Raw genomic sequence first — 25,924 nt, 5'->3', positions numbered from 1 at the left:
AGACCTCTCGGGTCCGATACAGTTTTAACTACATAGGAGAGCAAGTTTAAAGAATTTATGTCTCAATCCCTTCCATTGGAACACCTTCTTCCACTTTTATTCGAATTCTTTGAACGATTCATTTCTTCATAAGAACCAACATTAGATTCATGTGAGCCGCTGATATCAATCCAATGGAAGAAATGTCGAGGTTATATGCTAATAGGGTGAAAATGAGATGGCACTGATGTCACCGTTTTCTGGAGCAAGACATCGATGCCAAACAGACGCTAAATTAAAAGGTAGGTATGAATCTAATGTGGATTAGGGGAATGAACAGATGGACCTTCAATGATAGGGTCTGTAATCCAATGGGGGGTGGATCAGAATGCCTCGCAATTGCTCCACATTGGCCAGCTAAAAGATTTAGTAATTTCAAATCCAATTCATTTAAGTCATATTTTAGATATTCGTTTATCAATATTGATATCTGAAAATGACCGATTTAGTAATTAAATCGAATCCAGATATTCTTGAGAAATTAAGTGGGATTTGGGATTTGATAAATCTAATTTTTACATTAGTAGTATATACATACTTCTTGTCTTATATTTTTCTCCAATTTGTAACAAACACATTTATTTTTATATTTTCCACCGATTTGTATTGATCAACCGAAAAGGTTTCATAGAGAAACAGCAATTGTAACAAAAACTGATCAAGGATCTTTGATAAATGAAAATTCAGAGCATTTTCTGTTCAAAAAGAAAAGCAAAACACAAAGAAAAAAAAGCCAACTATGAATGGAAATGGTGGAAGAAAAAAGTGCCATTAATGAGATTGGAGCCATTTACTGAAGTCTAAGTCAAGATATGGTGGGGAGAGAAGAACACTGAACACTCACTTCACGGTCAAGCAGGGGATACTGGACAAAGACCGAGAGTGATAGACACGTTGAGATCATGGAAGACAAAGACCGAAAGGACTTAAGACTTGGTTGTGTTTTTCGATAATTACTACAAGACCTAGATCGCCTGTGGTCAATTCTCTCAAGAACAGAGCATGGTGGAGACGACTGGACTACCTGTTATATTGCTTGGATGGTGAAGGAAGACAGTTTCCAACATCAGTATATAAGTTATTTTTCTCATCCCATATCATAGACAAGAAATTACCTTTCTCCTGAGTGGTGCAGATAGTTCTCTGGCTATCTACCTTTGTCATTCCCCAAAGTCCCCATGAAGATTGAGCTCCCATCGATTGCCTCCACTCTATTTCGGTTATCTGCAATTCATGTCTTCTTTCTCTTGTTGTGTTCAGAAGGTCCCATCACCACCAATGCTACCCCCTTAGGAAATGAGACGGATAGACTGGCCTTGTTTCAGTTCAAGAATGCGATAACTAACGATCCTTTGGGAGCTCTAAGTTCCTGGAACGAGTCTCTCCATTTTTGTGAGTGGCAAGGGATCACATGTGGTCGCCGGCATCAACGAGTTACTGTTTTGAATTTACAGGGACAGAGCTTGGTGGGAACTGTGTCTCCTTATATAGGGAACCTCACATGTCTTCGTTCCATTGAACTCGGAGATAATAGCTTCCATGGTGCAATCCCCCAAGAAGTGGGTCGTTTGCTCCGTCTACGGTATATCAACCTTTCCGATGCCAATTTTGAAAGAGAAATTCCAAGAAATCTGACCAACTGCTACAATCTCAAAGTGCTTGACTTATCAAGAAACAACCTTACCGGAAAAGTCCCCTTCGAGTTGGATTCTTTGTCCAAGCTTTCTGCAGTGATTCTTAGTGCAAATTACTTGACTGGAAAAATTCCACCTTCTTTTGGGAACCTGTCATCGCTCCAATCTCTTTGTCTAGTGGATAATAGCATGGAGGGAAGCATTCCAAAGGATCTCGGCCGATTGACAAGATTATCAAATCTCTATGTTGGTGCAAATGAGTTGTCTGGTATGTTCCCTAACTGGATTTACAACATGTCATCTATTGCTTTCATTAATGTTACACTTAATCGATTCTATGGATCCACTGGATGTAGGACTCACTATGCCAAAACTAAAAGTACTTGGTTTCGATGTAAACAATTTCACTGGGCCTATTCCAGTTTCTTTGTTCAATATTTCGGGACTCGAAAGACTTGATCTTGGCCAAAACAGCTTTACTGGATCAGTCCCTCTTAAAATTGGTAGACTTTAAAATCTTCGGTCTCTATGTCTTGCTTACAATCGGTTTGGAACAGGGCAAGCTCATGATCTAGCTTTTCTTACTGAACTCACCAACTGTAGTAATCTAGAAATATTGCAACTACAGAACAATAACTTTGGAGGTTCTTTGCCCAAAGCTATAGCAAATCTGTCAACCCAACTCACAATACTAGCACTTGGACAGAACCAACTCTTTGGAAGCTTACCTTCAGGGATCGAGAACCTCATGAACTTGACTGGTTTAAGCATGGAAGGAAATTTACTTGGAGGTAGCATTCCTACTGCTATCGGAATGCTCCAGAAACTAAAGGCGTTGTTCATGTGTGGAAATAGATTCGCAGGAGAGATCCCATTGTCCGTAGGCAATATCACTTCTTGGAATCTACTTCACTTGGAAGTGAACTATCTTACAGGTTGCATTCCTTCTAGCCTTGGAAATTGCCAAAAGTTACAAACGTTAACCCTTCATCATAACAATCTTAATGGCTCCATGCCAAGACAAGTTATTGGTCTTTATTCTCTAACGAGGATCCTCGACTTGTCTTACAATTCTCTTTCTGGTTCTCTACCATTGGAAGTAGGAAAAATGAAAAATATTGGAATACTGGACCTCTCTGAAAACAATTTATCTGGTGAAATTCCTGTAACATTTGGTGATTGTTCTAATTTGGAGAACCTTTATTTGGAGGGTAACTCCAGTGGCACCATTCCTTAATATTTGGGCCTGTTGAAGGCTATTCAAGGTCTAGATCTTTCACGCAACAATTTATCAGGGCAGATTCCAAAGATTTTTGAAAACCTTGATCTCTTAAGTAATTTGAATCTGTCTTTCAATAGTCTTGTGGGTGAGGTACCAACAAAAGGAGCTTTTGCAAATGCAAGTGCAATTTCAGTGGTTGGAAATTATAAGCTTTGTGGGGGAATCCCTGAACTACAGTTGCCGAGCTGCTCATTAGCTTCCACAAGAGGAGGAAAATCAACTATTTCCAGAGTAATAATTGCAGTAGCTGTTGGGGTTCTATGCCTTTTTCTTGCTATTGATATTTCTTGTTCTATACTGGAAGGGAAATTCCAAACGGAAATCTTTGAATATGCCACCAATGGGCGATCAACATTTAATGGTTTCTTACAAAGAACAACTTCAAGCTACAGGTGGATTCTCTGAATCTAGTTTTCTTGGCTCTGGTAGCTTTGGTTCTGTGTATAAAGGAAATCTGAATCAAGGAATAACTGTTGCAGTAAAGGTATTCAACCTTCAACAACCTAGAGCTTTCAAAAGCTTCATGGCAGAATGCAATGCATTGAAGAACATCCGGCATAGGAATCTTGTGAGGATCTTAACCTCTTGTTCAAGTTTGGACTTCAAAGGCAATGATTTCAAAGCCTTAGTTTATGAGTTTATGGCCAATGGGAGTTTAGAGGATTGGTTACATCCAGACATGGATGCACATAATGAGCAGAGGAATTTGAACATTCTTCAGAGAATAAATATTGCAATTGATGTGGCATCAGCATTGGATTATCTTCACAATCACTGTCATACACCAATTATTCACTGTGATTTAAAACCAAGCAATGTTCTTCTTGACAATGATTTTACTGCTCATGTAAGATATTTTGGTCTAGCAAAGCTACTTTTAGAAGACCCAAATTATCCCTCTCACAGCCAGGCCAGTTCATTTGTTTTGAAAGGGACTATTGGCTATACTCCTCCGGGTATTTGTCTTGCACTTCTGCTAGTTTTTTAATAATTAGAAATTTTCATATAGGCTTTATATTGTTTGTTTCTTTTGTTTTTATCTTTTGTAAAATAGATGTATACTTATTGACCTAGATAGTTGAACTGCTAATCATGATTTTTAAACCAACCCGGAGACCGAACCAGTCAGGGGTCCAGTTATTGGATCAAACGGTTCGACCGTTCGAACCGAACGATCAGCCCGTTCTGACAAAAAAATAAAAAAATAAAAAATGGTCAAAACCATTCAAATGGTTCAAACGGTTAACTGCCAAGGTCAGCAGTTTGCTGACCAAAATCAATGGTTTTTGGAGAAAATCCGGTTTTGGAGAAAAATGAAACCGATCACCTGACCAGTTCCAATTTTTCCAGTCCAACCATCCGATCCAATCCGATTTTGAAAACCATGCTGCTAATACATTAACCCATAGGGAGCGGTTCAACTTCTGGAAGTTTTAAAGCAATACTTGATTGTACTCCATTGATATGTTCATAAAATGGCTAAGAAATTATATGTCCACCATTTATAGAGTGGGCAGTCTTCTCCTGCCCAAAAATCCTCTTTCCCCCTTTTTTTCGCCTACTTTCCAGTTATTCCCCACTATTCTTGTATCAATTTACAGTTTTTAATACCTTTGCTTGGTTTTTTATTGTTACTATTATTATTTTTTTTTATTACCAAAAGAGCACATATCTTTGGTACTTGGCAGTAGGGCTGCCACTTGGGCCAGGTTAGTCTGAATCCAACCTGAGTCCAGCTTAAATTTGGGTTGGGTTAGTGTTGAGGCTTTGACCAATCCAAATCCAACTTAACTACATATCTGCATGTATAAATGTTATATAAATGTGTTTATATATGTTAATATTTATATATATATATATATGTTTGTTTGTTTGTAAATATTTATTTATCTATCCATACATGTATCTATATATAGATATTTTATGTCAAAAACATTTAAGTTTAATGGCGGTGATTTTTTTAAACATAATACCTATGTTGTTACAAATAATAATGCTAATACTAAGTTGATATAAAACCCTTAGAATCTAGGAAATAAGTACATTTGGCAAAAAGGAAATAAAGAAATGGGCCAACTCAAGAGTCAAGACCAACCTGGATTACAGTTTACCTCAACCCGGCCTGAGTTGCACCCCTATTTGCTAGGTTAGGTTTAATTCTTTCTTCTCGTAATGTTTGGACTTTCGACTTACAATATCATCTTTTATATCGTTAAACCGGTTTTATGTTCTCTGTTGTTGAAATAGAATTTCTTCATTTTTGAGAGAAAAAGGAAAAATTCAGATTTATCATTAAAATTATAAAAATGTTTGATTCTTGCAATTAAAATTTCGACTGTATTGTATGAATTTCAGAGTATGGTACAAGCGGTGAGGCATCAAACATGGGGATGTCTATAGCTACGGAATCCTCTCACTGGAGATATTCACAAGAAAGAGACCAACAGATGAAATGTTCAAAGATGATTTGAACCTCCAAAAATTTGCAAAAATGGCTTTGCCCGTAGAAGCGAGAAGGATCTTAGACCCAATACTCCTACAAAACCAAGGAGGGGAAGAAATAGAAAATGGAGGTATCACAAACTTTGGAAATTGTAGTATGGCAGTGGATCGGAGTCCAGTGCTCTGTGCGGTGACTTGCAGCTTAGGATCTGCACGTTTGGCTGAACGTTCCGAGAAATGTCCTAGAGAACGAATGGATATAAGTGAGGCTGCTAAGGAATTAATTCGGATTAGAGACATCTTTCATGGAATTAGGGTTCATCAACATCAAGTGGTGTCAAGGACATCTCAGTTAGAAGGTGCGGATATAGCTCCAACCATGCCAAAGTTTCGTGATCTGAGTGCCCCTTCTATGATCAATCGATTTCCCATCTTTTAATTGTAGTGTAGGCTCTAGGCTATGTCATACAAAGAAATGGTTGCCCAATAGGTGCAACTTAAGTTGGCTTGAGTTGGATTGAAATTTTGTTAAATTTTCAATGGGTCTAAACCTTATCCAAAGCCCAATAAAGTTGAAATTCTTCAAGCTGGGGTAACCGAAGTCCGGAGTCCGGACTTGCAGCCCTAACCTATTCGGAAAAGGAACAGGAAATAATAGACCTGTTTATGGGCCGGGTCGGGCTGGGCGGGGCTTTGCCTTTACATTAACAGAAAATATTTAGGCCCGAGCCCGAGTCCGGCCTGACCATTGGGCCTAGGTCTTGAGCCCGAGCCCAGTCTGACTATAAAGCCCGAAGCTCGGGCCCAACTAGAAATTTGGAAAAAAAAATATTTTTCCTTTTTAATTCAATTAAAAGTTGTTTTATTTATACTAAAAGACCTCAAAATCTAAAAAAATTATGAAAAGTCTCATTATTACTTGAAAAAAGAGAAGAATATATATTATATATGCTTTTTTATTATATAAAATATATTTTTATTAATATAAAATATTATCAAGTCGGGCTCAAGCTCGGGCTCGGGCCGGGCTTTTTTGAGAAAGTCCAAGACCAGCCCAAAAAAAAGTCGGGCATGATATTTTAGGCCCGAGCCTGAGCCTGAAATCTTGTCCAAGTCCGACTTAGATCGGGCTGGGTCGGGCCAGCCCGTTGGGCTACTCAGCCCATGAATAGGTCTACGAAATAACATATACTTTGTTTTACCATTTACAAAGTAAACAAAACAACTAGGATCAGTTTGGAAGGAGTACAAATACAAATATGTACAGTACAAATACATACAAAATAATATATAATACAAGGTTTTGCACTATATACATTTGTATTTTTATTACACATTTTGTATGTATTTGCACAGTACACATTACAAATATATACTGTATAAATACATATAAAATATAAGGTTTTGCACTCTACATATTTATATTTGTACTCCTTCCCAACTAAGCCCTAATAACAAATACAATAAGCATTCATGTATTTAGATATGTATCCACTTTACAAGTGTTGGAAGTGTAGGCTAAGATTATAGCAGTGTTTGGGACTGTGGTGCTGTGTTTCCATTCATGGGACACATCTGCTTGATAAAAGCTTAACCACTCCCAAATAGTCTCTTACTAGAGTGAATTTTGTTTTCATACATTCATAATCAAGTGCATCCCTGATTATTAAAATGGTAAATTACTGGTATACTGCCCTGAGGGGACTCCGAATTTCCTCCTCACACCCACCTCACAGATACAGTACTTGCATAGGACGATCAGGGGCATCTCCCTTAATTTGAATGAAAGCATACAAGTAATGCTCAGGTCCTACATTCCAAATGGGTGTATCGTATCATATCTGTAGTTCATTGATACACTTTATATAAATAGTTTGGTAATTTTAATGTTTTTAGAATGATGAGGTAGGTCTCTTAATAAATTCTCAAAAAAAAATAATAATAATAATAATAATTCTAATCAAATGAAACTCTCTATACCCAGATTTTGCTTATCAAGAGTATGAGAACCAAGATTTTGTCTAGCTGAATGAATCCCAGATAAATTGTAATAAGAGCAAAAAAATCCTCCATTATATTCATTAATTATTAGATTCACCTAAATTACCAAAATTACAAAAATTGATTTACCTGAATTAGCAAAATGAATTTCCCAAATAACCAAAATTACAATAATTAAATTATCAAATATTATGAAAATTTATTTATCAAAAATTAATATATGAAATCACCTAAACTTATATAACAAAATGAATCATAAATTCAATTTCCCATATAACAAAAGATATCACCAAAATTAACAAAATTATTGTACAAAAATTGCCAAATTTTTCAAAATTACTTTACTCGTGGAAATTAATAGTTCACCAAAATTAATAAAATAATAATTTTCCAAAATGACCACAATTACTTATTCATAAATTAGAAAAGAATAATAATCTTTCTTTAATTCTTAATTTATAAAAATAAACAAAATTTTATTTTGGGAATATACCAAAACTTAACAAAATTGTCAAAATTAATTTATCAAAATTCATTATAAAATTTACCAAAAATAATTTAGATAAATTAATAATCACTAAATGAATTTACCAATGTTATTAAATTAGTAAAACTATTGTATGATAATTACAAAAATCAATGAGTAACTTTTCATAAATTATTAATTTACCAAAATTAAGAAAAATGAATTTACTGCAATTAACTTTTGGTTTCTTTTTCAAATGTTATTAATTTACCAAAGTTACCAAAATAAATTACCTAATTTATCAAAATTAATTATGAAATCTACCAAAATAATTTATCAAAATTAATTTCCAAATTACCAAAAAATAATTTTCATTACTTAGGAGAAGCTAGCAAAGTGTGGGATATAGTTTTGTAATTAATATGAGAGAGAAGATAGTGGGAGAAATTTTAGGAGCGAAATGGTTTTAAACTTACTTAAAGAAGGTTGCCATTGGTTGAATTCCTCAATTACATGACTTTAAAATATTAAGAATATTCAAAAAAAAATAGAACGACATGTGGACTGAGTGGTTGAATTCCTCAATTAAATGGCTTTAACATTAAGAATATTAAGAATATTAAAAAAATCCAAAAAGTTAGATTGAGGATTTTAGAGTAAGTTTTGAAATATAGTAGAATGACATGTGGACTGAGTCACTTTATATATAAAAAATAGATGGGAGTTGTCCCAGATGTGCGGCTTTAATGTGTTGTGAGGTGGGTGTGGAGGAAACCCAAATTTCCCTGGGGGCTGAGTTTTGGTGATCTCCTTCAGTCCCTTGGGATTTACTTATTTATTTACTCACCCTCTATAGTTTTGGATTAAAGTTACTTATTCCATCTCGTCAATCCTGAAAAGCAAATCAAGCAACAGATTAGTTGGTGAACGATGGGTAGTTATTTGGCAAAAATAGTAGATTTGGTAATAATGTATTAGTCTTTTATATTTAACATGTTTAGGTTTCTAGGAAAGTATCTTCTGTATGAGCCCCAACCCCTTCTCTCTTTTCTATCAATAGAAAAAACATTTGATGAGTAGAACTCAAGGGGAGGTATAAGTAATCTACCCTTATTAAAAACCGGAAACTAATCAGTAAGTTTAAGTGTGAATTATTTTTGTAATCAACCTCTTATGTTATAAACAAGGGTAAATCTATATGGTGCTTGAAATTATGATACCAGAAGAGTTTTGACCAATCAAAGCCCCCTCTAAATTCTAATAAATATCACCTGATCATTGGTTACCAGTTTATGATACTAGTTGATTTGTTATATGTTTTCTAGTGTTATTGTTGAACCCTATAAAAATAAGGTCTTTTTCCTTTTTATTTTTTTTTTTTTCTCCATGGAACTACATAAGGGGAGGGTAGACCATCCCCCAACCTTGGTAAAGTTTGGGGATTCAATCCCAAATCTATGCTACAACCACCTAGAGACCTTGCCAACTGAGCAAATTGGCACCTAAAAGACTTTGGACCTACTATTCTGTACATACAATCTGATCTCGACCTTTTGTCCAAAACGTGTTCAAATCTAGCGTAAAACAAGTGTTCCAACATGTTTGTATAACCAATCACAAGTAAAGACATAAAAGCCCTATACACATGGAATAACTCACACATCTAGGTGTTAGAGAGTATATGCCCTTAGCTCCAATCAGATTGATATAGAGATATATTTATTGTAAATAAATAAAAGTATATTATTATTTCATGTTGACATTGTATGTTCCCGTGAATTTACTTCTTAAACTGGACACTTATGAGACTCGTGTTAGTTTAGAATGTTCTCATCCGTTGGATGAACTTGTGGAGTTTATCCCACCAATGCTAACATTGATGTGCTACCAAAGAAGTTGGGGCAGCTTGTCTCAGTTGCTAGGGTTAGACCCGAAGCACATGTAGCGTATGTTTGGTTGAAACACTGAACCTAGACCATTTTCCAATTATACCCTGGACCTTGGAGATTGATGGGAAAAACTGGAAAGTTACACATTACCCTAGACTTGATTATGGTATTGCACTAGGTGTTAGATTGGACTGTTTTTGATATACCAATCAGTAAGATCCTTTGTGGGTCAAAACCTAAGTATGTTAGGGCAGTCTGAGAATTCACTTAAGTGGATGATTATAGTGATAGGATTGGCCCCTTTGTCAGATAAAGTGAATGATCAAGTTTACACTCTTTTTTATGGAAATCTAAACTATTAACATTGAATTTTAACTGTGTTTGAGATTTGGTTTTGCAATATATATTATGTTTTATGAAAAATATTTGCAAAAAGTTTTAATTCATGGGATCCATCTAAGCAGAGAGTGTGACACTACACCTTGCAGCTAAGGGAGATGTCCTTCCCTGTTAGGTAATGTTTGATCATTATGGGCTGAGAAGTTAAGTGTAAGAGACCATTATGGGCTGATTACCTAATGGGCTTTATCTTACTTAAGTACATTATCCTTGGGTCTTCATAAGATGGCTGGATTCAATGATCATTTAATTGTAAATGATGGGCCCATTTTAAGCCCATAATGATGAGTTCAAGGGTTCACTATGTTTAGCAAAGAATTCAGCCAGGCCTTTCCACAAACGTTGGGTCGAACCCATGTGAGCTTATGTGAGGTCATTGTGGGGTCCCACGCCATACAAATCAAACCTAAATTGGCTGAACAACACTCTTGGGTTGTGAGTCATATAGCTAATGGGCCTAAGGCTCATAATTAATATGATTAATTAAGATGCCACATGACAGCTTAAGTTGTCATGTGACATGAGCGAATCTGGGTTTAGAAATGGGTATGGAGCACCTATCCTCTTAAGAGGATAAGACTTATCTCTTGATAGAGTCTAGATCCAAATAAATATTTGGATAATCTCCTAATTTGATCAGAAGAAGTGCTCCATATAGAAATAAAAGAAAAGAGGGTGAACTGATCTAGAACACTTGTCATTTTTGTTCTCTCTCTTCTTCTTTTATCTTCCAAGAAACCCTAGTTCAACTACAGCTTTTGGGACTAATAAAGATCAATTCTTTCTCTGATTTTTACAAGAAAAATTCAGAGAAATTTCGTGCTCACCTCCCTAGTTCGATCCAAGCAGTTGGATTGCAATTTTCTTGAAAACTGCATTGCTGAACTGGCTTCAAGATCAAGCTGCGCCATCTTCAATGGAAGCTAGTTTTAGGAACTGATTTAGGCGTGAACTTCCACCTTGGAATCTATACTTGTGCTATCCATATCAGGTATACATCTCCCTCTTTGTTTGGTTTCAAATCTGGTCTGGTTCTGTGAAGACCAATCCTAGAAAAATGCAATTTTTCAAAACTTAGGGAATACGATTCCTGGAAGGTCTAAAAATTTTTGAATTTCACCCAGCCATCTAGCATGGTTCGACAATCCATATGATAGATTCTAAACCTTCCTTCACTGGGTTCACACATTTGTATTTGTAGTAGGTTATGTGGCATCCAAAACAACATATGTATGACATGGGCTCATATAAACGGAATTACAATGCACCTCGTTAGATAGATGCCCATATTTGATTGTAGGTAAACAATGTAAAAATCAAAACTAAAAAGACTAATTTCCAAAAGAACAGAGAAAAGTCCAGAATTGAACCCTGGCACTACAATTTGGATGCACCCATGTCCCATTGCATTCCAATAAGGTAGGCATAACATTGTAAGCACTTAGAAGATTTTTTTGATACTTGTCCCTTGAAATACCCCAACTTACCCTTGGAAAAGATTGAAAAAGGCTTTTGACAATTGTCAAAATATTTATTAAGTGCTTATTGAACGTGCTTACTATGTTGTGCCTACTAGATCCGGTCTACAACAACAAAGAAAATAATGATTCACCACTAAAAGATTATTAGTGGTCATGACTGTGACGTGGAGATATTATAGTAATTAGTAAGGCGTACACCAGCCAGTAATGATTCACCAAATTTCACAGAGGAGTTGATTGGGCAAACTATATACCAAAAGTGAGAGTGGATGGAAATGATACCAGAAGAACTTTAACCAAGCACAAACCCCCTACATTTTGGTATTGTCATATTGATATTTACTTAGTCATGTAAATTCATGTAATTCACTAATCTAGACTCAAGGCCCAGGGGTGATTACATTGATTAAAAGAAATACATCCATTATCAATTAATAGAGCTTCCTTTGCAATCCAGTTCGCCGCTTAATTCACCTCTCTGTAAACTTGCCTATATTCCACCCCTTGACTGAGATGATCTCTAGCCAATAAGCATTCTCTAACAATATTACTATTGGTCCAAAGGGGACACACTTGACCTTTAAGGCTGGAGATGACTAAGCTCGAGTCCCCTTCAATAATAGTTGCTTGATCTGCATGGTTAGCAGCCAAATTATGGGCCTCCCATGCTACCTCACAAACCCATCAAATAGGCTTTACTTTGTAGCTATGTTTACGATGTTCTTTCACGTTTTGGTATTTTGGTATTGATATGTACTTGTGTAGTTGTGGAATTAGTTTTCCCTTGTATCTAATCAATTTTCTTGTTTAAATGAAAGGACCATCATATTGAGGCGATCAAATAAAAAACCTCATTTCCCAACTTTGTTAAGCATTAAGTCGTGCTTTTAATTGTGAAGTTGTTATTTTGGCTTTCCCTTAATTACTCTTCTTTCTGTGCAGGTATGTGATTCATCCCTACTAATAACTTCTTTATATAATGATTGATGGAGTTTGATTAGTAGTAAGGTCCGTGCTGAGTACAAAATTAATGTAATTAGTTGTGGATTGGACCGCTAAATATCCTTAGAGTATGGTTTGAGATCTTATACATGATAAAAGAAAATAAAAACCTTGTATCCACACTCTCCAACTTTAATTCATGGATAATTTGCAACTAGAAAGTTAAAATCTTCTATGATATGACCAAAGTAAGCCCTTATGTCAACAAAATTTGGAAAGTCATCTAGCTAAAACCTCCATTACCTTTATTGACAATATCTTAACCTATGCAGGTTTTTAATATTACCAAATTGAACATCTACATGGAATATCGTTATGTTATTCGTGATTGGTTATGCAGCTCTTTGCAAACAGCTTGAGATGATCAACAACAAATCTCAAATGCTCCAAAGAAAAGTAACATCCTTTGTACCCTTGGTACAAAAAAATTTCTGTACATAACCAATGGCAATTTGCCACATCATTTAAAAAATAATTACTTTAACTTTGAAATTAAAAGATCATGCTGATGTGGCAGATTTCTATTGGCTTAGGAGGGCACAAAGGATTTCAATTCCTCCAAAGCCCCCTCCTCCCAAGAGATGTTTCACCAAATGGCCAAAACAAAAAATAAAAAAAAAAAAAGAAAGAGAAATTGTCTTAACAAGCATTTTTAAACATTGTTAAATAAAAGAGAAATTCAAATATGTAATAGATAAATCCATACCTTCCACTTGGCTGTTTTGGGCTTGAAAATTTTGTTTTAGCCATTCTTGGTCTCGGACACTCTCCACTCAGCTTTAGGTCTCCAAGAGGATGGGAAAGAAGTAATTGAGATGGATGTCTTGCTGAGTAGTGGTGATCATCTTTATTTATGTTTGTTCTTGAGGCTATCAGAAAGTACACCCATCAAGGACTTTAAATCCTCTAAATATTATAGAGTGCTTCAGTTCATTACAATTAATAGGAATGTATTAATTGTAGGCCGGTTGAGTAGTCACCAGTTTTGAACAATGTAGATAAAAGTATGGAATAATAAAACTGAAATAATAAAATAGGTCTAACTTGATCAGATCTTGTAGACTGGTGATTGTTTTGGCCGATCAAAAGAACAAAAAAAAAAATTAACATTATACCTCCATTTGCATAACCACTATTCTTGGTTTATAGAAGTCGATTTCCTTCTCGTATCAACCTTTGTATGTTCTCCTTAGTTGTATCAACGCAGGTGTCTCCACTTGAATGCAGTACCTTCTACCACCAAGGTAAATGCTTGGTGACTACAAGGACTTAGTCTATCCCCTTGAGTCAATGATTCTCTCATGAATCCCTTCTCTAAGAAACAGTGTTGATAGGATACACTCTCATGAGTTGGAGGTTTAGATGAGGTCAGTCAAAAGAAATAATGCTCCATGCCCCCAAGGGAGAGGGATCCTCTCTCATATTCATTCTATTAAGCAATCTCCACTTATTAAGGAGTTTGCCTAAAGCAGAGGGATTTAATTCCCTTGTTTTACTCTCAATGAACAACTCTATTATTTCCAATTAAATGGGGTCTATTCAAATTTAAATTTAAATTGTCAAATCCCCAAAATTTGGAATTGTTATGGGAAAGTGTTTAAGTCTTACCACCCACACAATGAGCTCTATTTGGGTGGTTGGATTAAGACCAAATAATCTGGATCGTGACCACTATGATGGGCCACAATCTGGGTCCTACCCGAATGGGTATTTTCAAACAATCTCCCACTTGGTCCGAATTGTGGACATGAAGAGAAATCATAAAATAAATTTAGCTTGATCAATGCTAATAATTGTGTAAATATACACATGTAACCAAACCATTTAGGAAATTGCTAGCATAATGCAAATCATGGTAGTTCCCTCTAACTATTAGAGTTTCTTTTCACATATTATACCATTATACATCACAACCCTCAGTGTAGGACCCTGTTGTGTTTTGGTCCACTGTTTGTCACTACATATATGTTCACAAGGTGACAGGATATGAGATATCCACATATACAAGAAGCATTGACATTTGTCACCCAATTAAGTTGCCTTTAACCAAGGAACTAACAATACCCATGTTTTTCACATGGTTTTGATAAATTATAAGGGATAAACCTGTAGTCATGTGGTCTGCCAATATCTTGTAAGTTTTAACATGTTGGATGTCTACCTTGCATTCTTGTATTCTATCCTTAACTACCAAGTACTTTAAATCTATGTACTTGCTTTGGCTATTGTTCTTGTTACTTTTAGAGAAAAACACAACTGTTGCATTGTTGTTGTTAAGTTGTATCGGTCTGTCTACATAATCCAATAAAAGAGCACCCAGACCAACAATGAAGTTTCTTAACCACATTGCATGTGCCATAGCATCATGGCACCCAATAAACTCTGCTTCCATAGTGAAGGAAGCTCTTAATTTCTACTTGCTGCTCCTCCAAGAAATTGCTCCTTTAACAAGTAGGAATACATATCCCGATGTGGGCTTTCTAGTGTATGGGCAACCAGCATAATCCGAATCAGTATACCCACATAAATTCAAATCATTTCCTCTTTTATACGCGAGAACATATTATTCATTTCCATGCAAATATCTAAGCACTTTCTTTGCAACTCTCCAATGTTTCCTACTTGGGTTACTTTGAAATCTATCCAGTACTCCCACTGCAAATGCAATGTTATGTCTTGTTCAAACTTGTGCATACATCAAACTGCCAATGGTTGATGCATAAGGAACTCTATTCATGTCTTCTTTTTTTTTATATTCAGTTTGAAAACAACTTTCGCTACTAAGTTTATCTCCTTTATGAATGGGAACTATACTTGGTGCACAATTTTCCATCCCAAACATTTCTAAGACCCTTTGGGATAACCCCAAAACCTTACAAGCTCTATCTCTTTGGATCTCAATTCCTAAAACATAGGAGGCTTTTCTCACATCATTCATGTCGGATTTCTATTTTAGAAATTCTTTGGTTTGGTACAATAGGCCCATATCTCTACTATTTAACAAGATATCATCAATATATAACACTAGCACAACGAAACTACTACTACTAACCCTAAGGTATATACATTGATCCTCAACATTTCCTTTGTATCCAAAAGATAAAATAACATTGTAAAGTTTGTAGTACCACTGACTGGAGGCCTATTTCAACCCATAGATGGCCTTTTTCGATCTACAAACCATATGCTCCTTACCCTCAGTCGCAAATCCTTTGGGTTGCTTCATGTGCATTTCCTCATATAGATCACCATTCAAAAAGGCCATTGTCACATCCATCTAATGTAGTTCCATATCATAATGAACTACCAAGAGCATGGTTGTTTTGGATTAGTCTTTTTTAGAGATAGGAGAAAATGTCTCATTGTAGTCAACTCCCTTCTCTATATTGTATCCTTTGGCCACGAGCCTAGATTTGTACCTTTCAACGTCACAAATAGGTGTCCTTTTAATATTAAATATCCACTTGCATGGAATTGTTTGAGCACCTACCTATAGCGGTACTAAGTCTCTAACACCATTAGAGACCATATATTCAACTTTACTCTTCATGGCCTTAAGCCAGAGTGTAGAGTTATGACTATCCATGGCTTCTCTGAATGTGAGTGGGTCTATAAAAGGACCCATATCAAATCCAGTCTCTTGAACGTACACATAGTCAGAAGATGTGGTGCTTCTTATTCCAGTCGATCTCCTAAGAAGTATGGGTGCTTCTATGCTCTTTACAGGAGATGGTATTTGCTTAGTAGGTTCTATTGGATGAGCAACAATTACATCTACCTCAGTGGTTTGTTATACTTATGATTGTTCTTCTTGTACCATAATCAAATCTGTAGGTAGAACAACATTGAGATGTCTGTCAATATTTTGGACTTCCCTTAACTCATTGTTTCCGGTATGTTCATTCCCACTCTCCAAGAGATCCTCTAAGAATTTTGCATTTCTTTCCTCCACAATTCTTGTGGAATTATTTGGATTGGATCTTTTAGCATACCCTACAAAATGTCCACTAATGGTCCTAGGATCCTGCTTCCCTAATTGTGGGTTGTATATCCTTACTTCAGCTCTGCAACCCCAAACTCAAATGGAGTTTTGGTACCAACTTGGTCAGTACTCTGTTTAATACGTATACTACGCTTGTTAGGGATTCTCTCCATAATTTTTTTGGCAAAACAGAGTCACTCATCATACTCCTCACCATGTCCATAAGGGTTATGTTTCTTCTTTCAGCTACACCATTCTAGTCTGGTGACCCGGGCATGGCCTACTGCACGACAATACCTTGTTCTCTTAAGAACAAAGCAAAGGGTCCAAGACTTTGACCTAAGTCAGTATATCTCCCATAATATTCTTCTCCTCTATAAAATCGAACTATCTTTATTGTATCCCTGGTTTGCTTTTCTACTTCTACCTTGAAAGTCTTAAATGCTTGTAAGGCTTCAAACTTCTCATGAAGCAGATATATATACGTATACCTTGAGTACTCATTAGTGTACGTTATAAAGTATCTTTGACCACTCAAGTAGGAAGTAGGGAGCAGTCCACATATGTCTGTGTGAATCAAAGATAGTCTTGCTTCACTCCTTGTGGTTATCTTTCCCTTGTTGATTTATTTTCCTATGATACAATCGTTGCAAGTGGAAAAATTCTCAAGGCTCATGCGTTGCAAAATTCTATCACACATGAGTCTCTTAAGGTGATCAACTGAAATGCGACCTAACCTTCTAGATGAGCGGTTTAATTTATTTTCCTATAGACATTAGTTTGTCCAAATCCGATGAGCGGTTTAATTTATGTAAATTAACGATTAAATCACTAAAACCAATTAATCTAGATGAATCAAATATTTCCAACTTTTATCATACAAATTAAGTCTATAACCATCAAGTACTAGTTTGGAAACAAAAATCAAGTTCCCGTAAAAGCCATAGGAGATGAACTATTCAAACTATGGCTTTCACAACCACTTTATTTCCATCTCCCAAGAAGATGAACTATTCATTCAGTTTTGATTTCCTTGTCCTTTGCAGTCCCTACATGGTGTTAACATTATGGGTTGTTGCACCTGAATCAATCCACCATGAATCAAAGCATGACTTAACAAAATTAGATTCACATACCAAGAAAATATTAGTACCTAATTATTTCCCCTTCAATCCCTTCTTCTTTTCCAGCCAGCTTATAAACCTTGTGCAGTCACTTCTAAAACGGTCCTTCTTCTTGCAAAAGAAGAAAGTGGGCTCAATTTTTGGATTCCCTTTAATATTTTTATGCCCCTTGCTCTTCTATATAGGACACTTCCTCTTCATCTCACCTTTCATAACAAGATTGGCAATTTCGAGCCTCTCTTGTTTAAGTCTCTCCTCCTCTTCTACGCACATAGTCAAGAGACTATTAAAGTACCAAGGTTCCTTTTGAGTATTATATGACACTTTGAATGGCCCATACTCAATTGGCAAGAAGGTAAGAATAAAGGTCACTAAGAAAGGCTCTGTAACAATCACACCAAGGCTATTGAGCTTATCGCTTATGTCCTTCATTTCCAAAATATGGTCTCTAACAAATTTTGAATTAGCTAATCTCATGTTAACTAATTTGTTCAATATTGTCTGTGAGACCACCTTTTCTGAGGCAACAAAGTGTTCTTTGATGGCTACAAGATATTCAGCCATGATATCCTTCTCAGGAATAACACCTCTTATCCTTTTGTTTATGCAGGCTTTTACAATAGATTTGCATATTCGATTGGATCTTTTCCAATCATCTAAGTGTTCTTTCTCTTTCTGAGATGCATTGTCATTAAGTACGGGTTTCTTCTTTTCTTGTATAGCTAAATCTAGGTCTTTGCATCCCAGAATTATGTGGAGCATTTGCTCCATTCTACATAATTATCACCGTCCAATATTGGAATTGCGGTAATGTTGAAGGAATCAAGATTTGTTGCAAATTTGAATTAAATTTAGAATATTAGGATTTTTCCCTAAGAGCAATTGAGTACAAATGCAAAAAATATAGTGCAAATACATATAAAATAATACAAAATACATGGTTTTGCACTACATATTTGAATTTGAACTCCTTCCAAATTGAGCCTAATAGACAAATTAATGACAACATCTCCATTGCTCATGAAGTGTTTCATTTCATGAACAAGAAAAAAGGAAGTTTGGACATTATGGCATGTAAAATTGACATAGAAAAAGACTGATAGATTGGGATGGGATTTTATTAAAAAAATCCTTACAAATTTTGTTCCATGATAAGTGGATATCGTGGGTTATGGAATTCATTAAGTCAGTCTTGTACCAAATTTAAATTAATGGTAGCCTGTCAGGGGAATTCGAACTTACTAAAGCTATTCAACAAGGGGACCCCTATTGCCTTAAATTTTTGTCCTTTGTGTTGAGACCCTCAATAAGATGTTAATAAGAGAATCATGTGAACTAGGAAACCCTATTAGTTACAAAGCATTTAGGGGTTATCCTCTTATTCCTACTCTTCAATTTGTGGATGACTATTTAGTTGTTGCAAAAACCATCATCCCTACTTTGCTTAAAGATCAAAGAGATCTTGACGAGCTCTGCAAAAAGCCTTTGGATAGTGCCCAAATTTTACTAAATTGGATGTTAAGTTTTCAAAGAACATCCACCATCACCTCTAAAAAATTCTTTCTAAGTTGCTAAGTATTCCCATTGATAGTAATTCTAAACACTATTCGGGGCTTCACTAATCACTGGGAGAGTAACAAAGGATACTTTTCTTAATATTAAACAAAAAATTTCCTTAAGACTTGCAGCATGGAAATAAAAAACTCTCTTTCTCTCTAGCAAGTATATTGGCTTTGCTTGAAGCAAAAAAATAAAAAAATAAAAAAAGTATATTGGCTTTGCTTAATTCATAAGAACAAAAAAAAAAAAAAAACAAAAACAAAACTTGCACCCCAAAATGTGTGTGTGTTGGGGGGCATGGGTTTAATAAACTTGTATTGGGTGAATGAAGCTAGTTTAGCTAAATTAGACTAGAGAAGAGGATAACATTTGGGTGAAAGTTATGAGAGAAAAATATTTAAAAATGATAATTTCTAGAATGTTAAAGCCAAAAAAGGAATTTTCTAGGCTTGGAGAGGTATTCTTTTGGCTAGGTATAAGGGTATTGGATAGACCGTGGGAAATGGTAGTTCCATTAATTTCTGGACGAGAATTTGATTAAAGATAAAAATATGACAGTGTCTAGTGTTGTAATTGATCATGATAGAACATCTTAACACGTTGGAAAAAAAATTTATATAATTTGTGGAATACTCCACAACCAATTATGGCAAAAGATCAAATTGATTTTCATTCCTTCTAACCCTATTGATGATAGGATGATTTGGAGGTTCATATCAGATGGCAACTTCTCGATTTCCAAATGTAACCTTTGGAAGAGAGGTTTTAATATAGATGATAGATTGTGCAATTTCTGCGACAAGAGATATAGATCATGGTTTTTTTAAATCGAACCGGTGATTTGAATGGTTGGCCCATTTTGACAAAAAAGTAAAAAATTTGAAAAACGATTAAAACTGTTTAAACAATTAACCAATCGGTTCAGCAGTTTATTGATCAAAATCAACGATTTTGAAAGAAAATAGAACTAGTTAGGTGACCGGTTCCTGGTTATTTCAATCCGACCGTCCAGTCCAATATAGTTTTAAAAACCATGAGATAGATAATAATCACATATTTATGAATATGAATTCTCAAAACAGGTCTGGATAACCATTTCCCCTTCATGGAGGGACCTACTGACAATGAGCAAGCTATATGGGCTTGAATGGTGACTATTCCCCCTTAGCTTTGGAATTTGAATTGCACTTTTAATGGATTGGATGGTGATTATCCATTTCAATTTGATCGGAAAGGATCCAAACCAATAATTTATTATTTTACTTTCAAAATGAGGTTCAAAATTGCTAGTATAATTGATAATTGTAGATAAGAAATATAAGCGGATCTAATCGGGTCAGACCCGATTATCAGGATGAATGATTGTTTCGGTTCCGGATATTGGATATCCTGATTACTTATCGGATTGGAACTGATACACCTCCTTGTCCCGAACGGACCCGTCCAGTTGACAACTCTCAACTCTACGGCTACGGGTGTTTAATTAATAGGATGGTCCGGTCCATTAACAGCAGTCCAGTCGACAGCCCTACGCTACGCTACCAAAGGAGAAGCGAGAAGGTGCGAGAGAGAAGTCCTCCGTCGAACGGCGAAAAGAGAATTTTTTTTTTATCACATGCAATCGCTGTGCTTCAATTCTTTTCTTCCAAATTTCCAGGTAAGTAAACATGAATAAGGACAATCAAAATCCTTTCAGTTCTTTGATCTGCAAGTTTTCTCGTTTTTGGCTTTCATGAATCGGTTTCGGATTCATGGTTGTTTGAATCAGAAGAAGTTTTTGTGCTTTGGTTGCCGTGTTGAATGAGATAGGTATTGAATGAACATGATGAAGTGAGGCTCTTGCTGGAAAGTTAGATTACTATTTTTTTATTGAATGGCTGTTGTTGATGGGTTTAGTTGCTTCTGAATTGAACGATGAAATTCGAATTGGGTCTGGATTGTGGGGGATCGATTAATTGAGTTTCTTATTCCTGACAATATCATCTTGGGTTTGTATGCTTGTGTCAAAGCCTTTTGGAGGGAATTAGGGCTTTGCTTCGCTCATCTCTGGAATTAGTTTACTTGATTTGGTAAGGGTATTTCTCGATTGTGGGTTATTCTGTGTGTTTTATAGACTAAGAAAGTGAGAGAGAGAACGGCAGAAGAAAAAGGGAAAAACGGCTTGGAGGATTTCTTCGAGGATGGTTGTGAGACAAACAAGTTGAGATTGGATGCTTTGATGTAAAGTTCGAATTGTTTCTAATTTCAATGTTTGTGTCATGGCTCCTGAAATTTTTTCTTTTCTTGGGAATTTGTGGCCATTTGCTCTATGGAAACTTGATTCGAGGCCTGATGATGTGAAAGCCTCGGATAGAATTGTTCGTGGGCTTTCGATACCCGAGCAAACAAAACAATTCGTGTTTTCCATTCGTGAACCTGAGTCTCAGTCTATTATATATATACTAGCTGCGGAGAAGTTATCTGAGCAATCGGCTACTGATGCTGAGTGTCTTATTAAAGAAGTTCGGCCAGATGTGGTTGTTTCTCAGGTTTCTTTGTTGGATCCAACTGAAATTGACGACGAGGAGAAGATTTTGAGGGATGATATAGCAAACTCTGTTCCTACTTCAACTTTTGGGGTGCTCAAAGGTTGTTTTGTCAACAAATTCAACAAAGAGAAGTACGAGAAGCTGGCCCGTAGTTTGGTTCTCCGAGAGATTTTCGGAGTTGGAGTTCATGGGCATTTCTTGGCTGCTAAAAGGGCTGCTAAGGAGGTCGGCTCCTCTGTCCTGTTGCTTGAATCACCACTTGGAGATGCTAGTGAGGCGTCTTCCACTGAACCTGATGTTGGTAAAATGTTTCAAGCTCGAGCTCTACAATCAAGTAGTTTAGTACCTCGCCAAGCAGCATCTTTTGTTTCATCAAGTTCAAAGCGATTATCCTCCCATGCTAGTGATGTTCAAACCCAGAGAGTGAAACCAATAGCTTCATCTCTAGCCTTCTCCACTTCTGATTCAAGTGTTTCTGGTTCTATCTCAGATGTAGGGTCTGGAGATTGTCAATTGGGATGCAATTACCAGGTACCATCATTTGCCCAATCCATTTATGGCTTCCTAAGCGATCTACACTGTATCTTCATTGATATCCCATCAGTTAGAAGAGCCCTTGCCCATGCACAGAAGATGCTTTTTAACGTGGACAATGGGCAAAATGTGGATGCAAAGCTTCTATCTGAAGTTCACTCCTTCCGAGTTGCAGTAGAGAGTCTTAGGCTGTGCAACAATAATGCTGGCAGGTGCACCACTGACCTTTTGCAGAACCCCAATTCGGTTAAAACTAATTTTTCAGAGCTGCCTATTGAGGACAAATCTCATGCTCTCCTAGCTCAAACCCTTCGTGGCCAGACTAAGAAGTTCAGATCCATTGTGGCTATAGTGGATAGCAGTAGCTTAGCTGGACTTAGGAAACACTGGAATACTCCTGTGCCTCAAGAGATTGAGGACTTAGCTGAACAGTTCTTTAAAAGGCTTGACAATGAGGGAAACTTTTATTCTTCTGAAAACATGGAAAGAAGGAAGTTATTAGCTGATAAACCAGTGGTGGCAGTTGGGGCGGGAGCAACAGCAGTTTTAGGGGTTTCATCCCTCTCCAAAGTTGTCCCTGCATCAACCTTTGTGAAATTACTTACATTGAAAGTACCTGCTTCACTTAAACTCTTTTTTGCCCAAACTCAGAAGGCAGTAGCAATCACCTTTACCAAAACCGTTGGCCCATCAAAAGTGGTAATACCAGGATTTGCTGGTTCTGGAGCAAAAACTACATCTGCTATGAAGGCAACAGCTTCTGCAGATAAAATCCATGCAGTAGCACACAGTTTTGTAACCTATGCTCAGCGGACCAGTCTTTCAGCCATGCGGACAGCATTCTATGAAATAATGAGGAAACGACGGGTTCAGTCTTTCCGTGGTATGCCATGGGCCACATTTATGTGCAGTGCTGCAATGTGCACTGGATTGCTTGTGTGTGGAGATGGAATTGAGTGTGCTGCTGAGACTCTCCCTGCAGCTCCCTCCATTGCTCGTCTTGGTTGTGGGCTCCAAAGTTTACATCAGGCATCTCAGGCAGTAAGAGCAGGTAGACAGTGTGCAAATACAGGAAACCATTCAGTCCATGATCAACATGTTTAAGAAAGTGAAGGTTTAGTGATGGGACTGCCCTTCTGTATAGATTGATTGATGCTTTATATGGATTGATTATAGTTCACATATTGATTCTTCCTTTTCATAAATTGATTATAGTTCAAAATATGTATATAGATATGTGAATTATAGAATTTACGGTGGTAGTTATTTACATTCAGTGGTTATTAATTTTATGGTTTGTACCGAGTTTCTAATCTAATGGTTTAATGCTAGAGAACTGCAGAGCTTCAGAGGATCTCTTTTCTACTAAAAAAGTGAGTTAGAAAGATCTTTTTCTTATTTCATTACTTTTTTAGAATTTTTTTCATATAATATCTAAGCTTCTTTCATCTATATAGTTAGCTTTTGGACATCTTAAGAAAATCTGATAACCAAAAGAGAGTAATCGTCTGTATGATTTTCTTTTGGATTTTAAATACTTATAAAATATTTTACTTTATCCAGACAGTTTAATGTCTAAAATAGTCTTTTAAGCTTATCAAATTTTCCATTGTCTCTCCTTCCCTTGTTTAACTTGGGCAGGCTTGGGTCAAGGATTTCTTGAAATTTGAATGGGCCTGACCAAGGGCCAAGGTCCTGATTGTGTGTAAATTCTTCAAATCAGTGAACCAACTTGCACCTCTGATCTTATTCTTAGGGTTCTTTGCAGAGAAAAAAGGTTCTAGAATATTGATTGTGAGAACCTAGTTCTTCAACAGTTCAATTTTCTTTCTATAATGGTTTCTCCACCACTAAGAAAAAGAAACAACAGAAATCTTGAATGGAGAATTATGATTTTCTGGTAGAATCAGGTTAGTTTCTCTTTTTCTTTTTACATTTAAGAATAGAAGGTTAAAATTACTTGAGGTAACTGTAGCTTATATTTAAAGAACCTTGGGGGCATAGATCCCCCACCACCACCCTATCCACCTTAGAAGAACCCTATCCACCTTAGAAGACTATGTAAACTTCTCTCCAGAATTTGGAGTTATATAATACTCAACTTCTTTACAAATCAGGTTGCAGATGAGAACTCCACTCCTATTCCAGGTTCTTGGTATGCCTCCTTTCCTCCAAGCACAGTGAGAGACTGAGAGGGGAAAGGCTCACCAGTCAAAGGTGTTGTGTTTTGGGTGCAACTTGGGCCGAGTTGGAGATGAGAACTCCACTCCTATTCCGGCTTCTTGGTATGCCTCCTTTTCTCCAAGCACAGTGAGAGACTGAGAGGGGAAAGGCTCACCAGTCAAAGGTGTTGTATTGTGGGTGCAACTTGGGCCAAGTTACCCTGTAAAAGTTAGGTTGGGTTGGGGTTGAAAAATATTTATGCACGAGGTCACCTGGTTGATGCTTAAATATAGAAAACTGTTCTGTTGATTTTGGCACGAGAATTATTAGTTTTAGATATGGATGTGAATTGTTCTATTGAGGAGGTTTAGTAGTTTGTAATTCAGTTTAAAAGCATTGTTCTTACAAAAATTCTGAAACTTTACTTAATTTTTTAGAAAAAAGGCATGCATTTCATAGCCCCTAAACAAACTACTATACCTTGATACCACTATTAAAATCATAAAATCTATTAACATGTTTACTGGTCTCAAGTGTTGAGTTTCTAAGTAGTAGAGTTACTGACAATTTATCCTTATTATGTGCCTGTTAGGGAGGGCTCTCATGTTGCTGCATTCGGCTTTGCAAGGTGGGGCCCACCCAGAAACCCCATAAGCAATATTCAGTGAGAAATCCAGAGAGCCCAAACTGAATATTTTTAAGCTGCTTGAAATTCTCTCTTGCTTCTTTTAATGGCTTCCTCAAAGCATTTCAGCTAAAGCAACTCAAACAAAAGCTTAAGCCCTCCCAATGGGGCCTATACAGACCTAACAACATTTCCTTTTGGATTTCTTTTTACCGTTAAAATATGATTTTAATATGTGCTCAAACTATGTTTATGTTTATGACCTCTTTAAATATCTGATGATGATATTTTGAAATACTATCTGTACATCAGTGTATGGTATGATACAATCAAATCTGGAAAAGCCTTCAGTTAGGACTGCTACTCAACAGACCAGTTTGATATGGATGTCATCATCTTCCATAACAGGATGAATAAAAAGTGTATAATAATTAATTAATTCAGGTTTTGATGTAAGCCATGACTTCTGGGTGTTTAACGCATAAACATGAATAATTGCTAATTAGTTTTGTTCATAGTTGTCAAGGCCACCTAGGCAGGTGCCTAGACGATTATCTGGGCGACGAGGAGCCCTTGGGGGCTTACCTCGCCTAATCGCCAAGCAATGCTATACATTGTGTTATAAAAATATGAGACTATTATTATAAAATAGACGCTAAAGCTAAAATATTGATTCTATGTGCTTATATACCGATTTCTTTTTATTATTTTCTTATTTGTTAGGGTGTAATCAATATAGACATTGCCAATTGCTTTATTGAACCCTCAGTGAC

The 25,924-nt window shown here is 36.3% G+C and overlaps 2 protein-coding genes, 1 long non-coding RNA gene and 1 pseudogene across 4 annotated transcripts; 3 read left to right on the top strand and 1 right to left on the bottom strand.

Moving 5' to 3' along the window:
* Nucleotides 1-1,096: 1,096 nt before the first annotated feature.
* LOC148852306 (uncharacterized) lies at nucleotides 1,097-5,952 on the top strand (annotated as a pseudogene). Its single transcript, XR_016099998.1, has 2 exons — nucleotides 1,097-3,911; nucleotides 5,311-5,952. The product of XR_016099998.1 is annotated as an uncharacterized LOC148852306 (transcript).
* Nucleotides 5,953-17,918: 11,966 nt separating this feature from the next.
* On the bottom strand, nucleotides 17,919-18,512 carry LOC148852305 (uncharacterized). Its single transcript, XM_088945778.1, has one exon. It carries the CDS (start codon nucleotides 18,510-18,512, stop codon nucleotides 17,919-17,921), a length of 594 nt encoding a protein of 197 aa, XP_088801904.1.
* A 2,301-nt stretch (nucleotides 18,513-20,813) lies between these two features.
* Nucleotides 20,814-25,502, top strand: LOC148852303 (uncharacterized). Its single transcript, XR_016100000.1, has 3 exons — nucleotides 20,814-20,958; nucleotides 23,696-23,736; nucleotides 25,119-25,502. It is a non-coding gene; the product is annotated as an uncharacterized LOC148852303 (long non-coding RNA).
* LOC148852304 (uncharacterized) lies at nucleotides 20,952-23,650 on the top strand. Its single transcript, XM_088947919.1, has one exon. It carries the CDS (start codon nucleotides 21,560-21,562, stop codon nucleotides 23,465-23,467), a length of 1,908 nt encoding a protein of 635 aa, XP_088804045.1. The 5' UTR covers nucleotides 20,952-21,559; the 3' UTR covers nucleotides 23,468-23,650.
* Nucleotides 25,503-25,924: the final 422 nt, after the last annotated feature.

This window comes from Nelumbo lutea, chromosome 5 (assembly GCF_056320005.1).
Source record: "Nelumbo lutea isolate HS-2025 chromosome 5, American lotus-T2T, whole genome shotgun sequence".
Taxonomy (NCBI): Eukaryota; Viridiplantae; Streptophyta; class Magnoliopsida; order Proteales; family Nelumbonaceae; genus Nelumbo; species Nelumbo lutea.
This window is presented reverse-complemented; position numbering and strand designations above follow the sequence as displayed.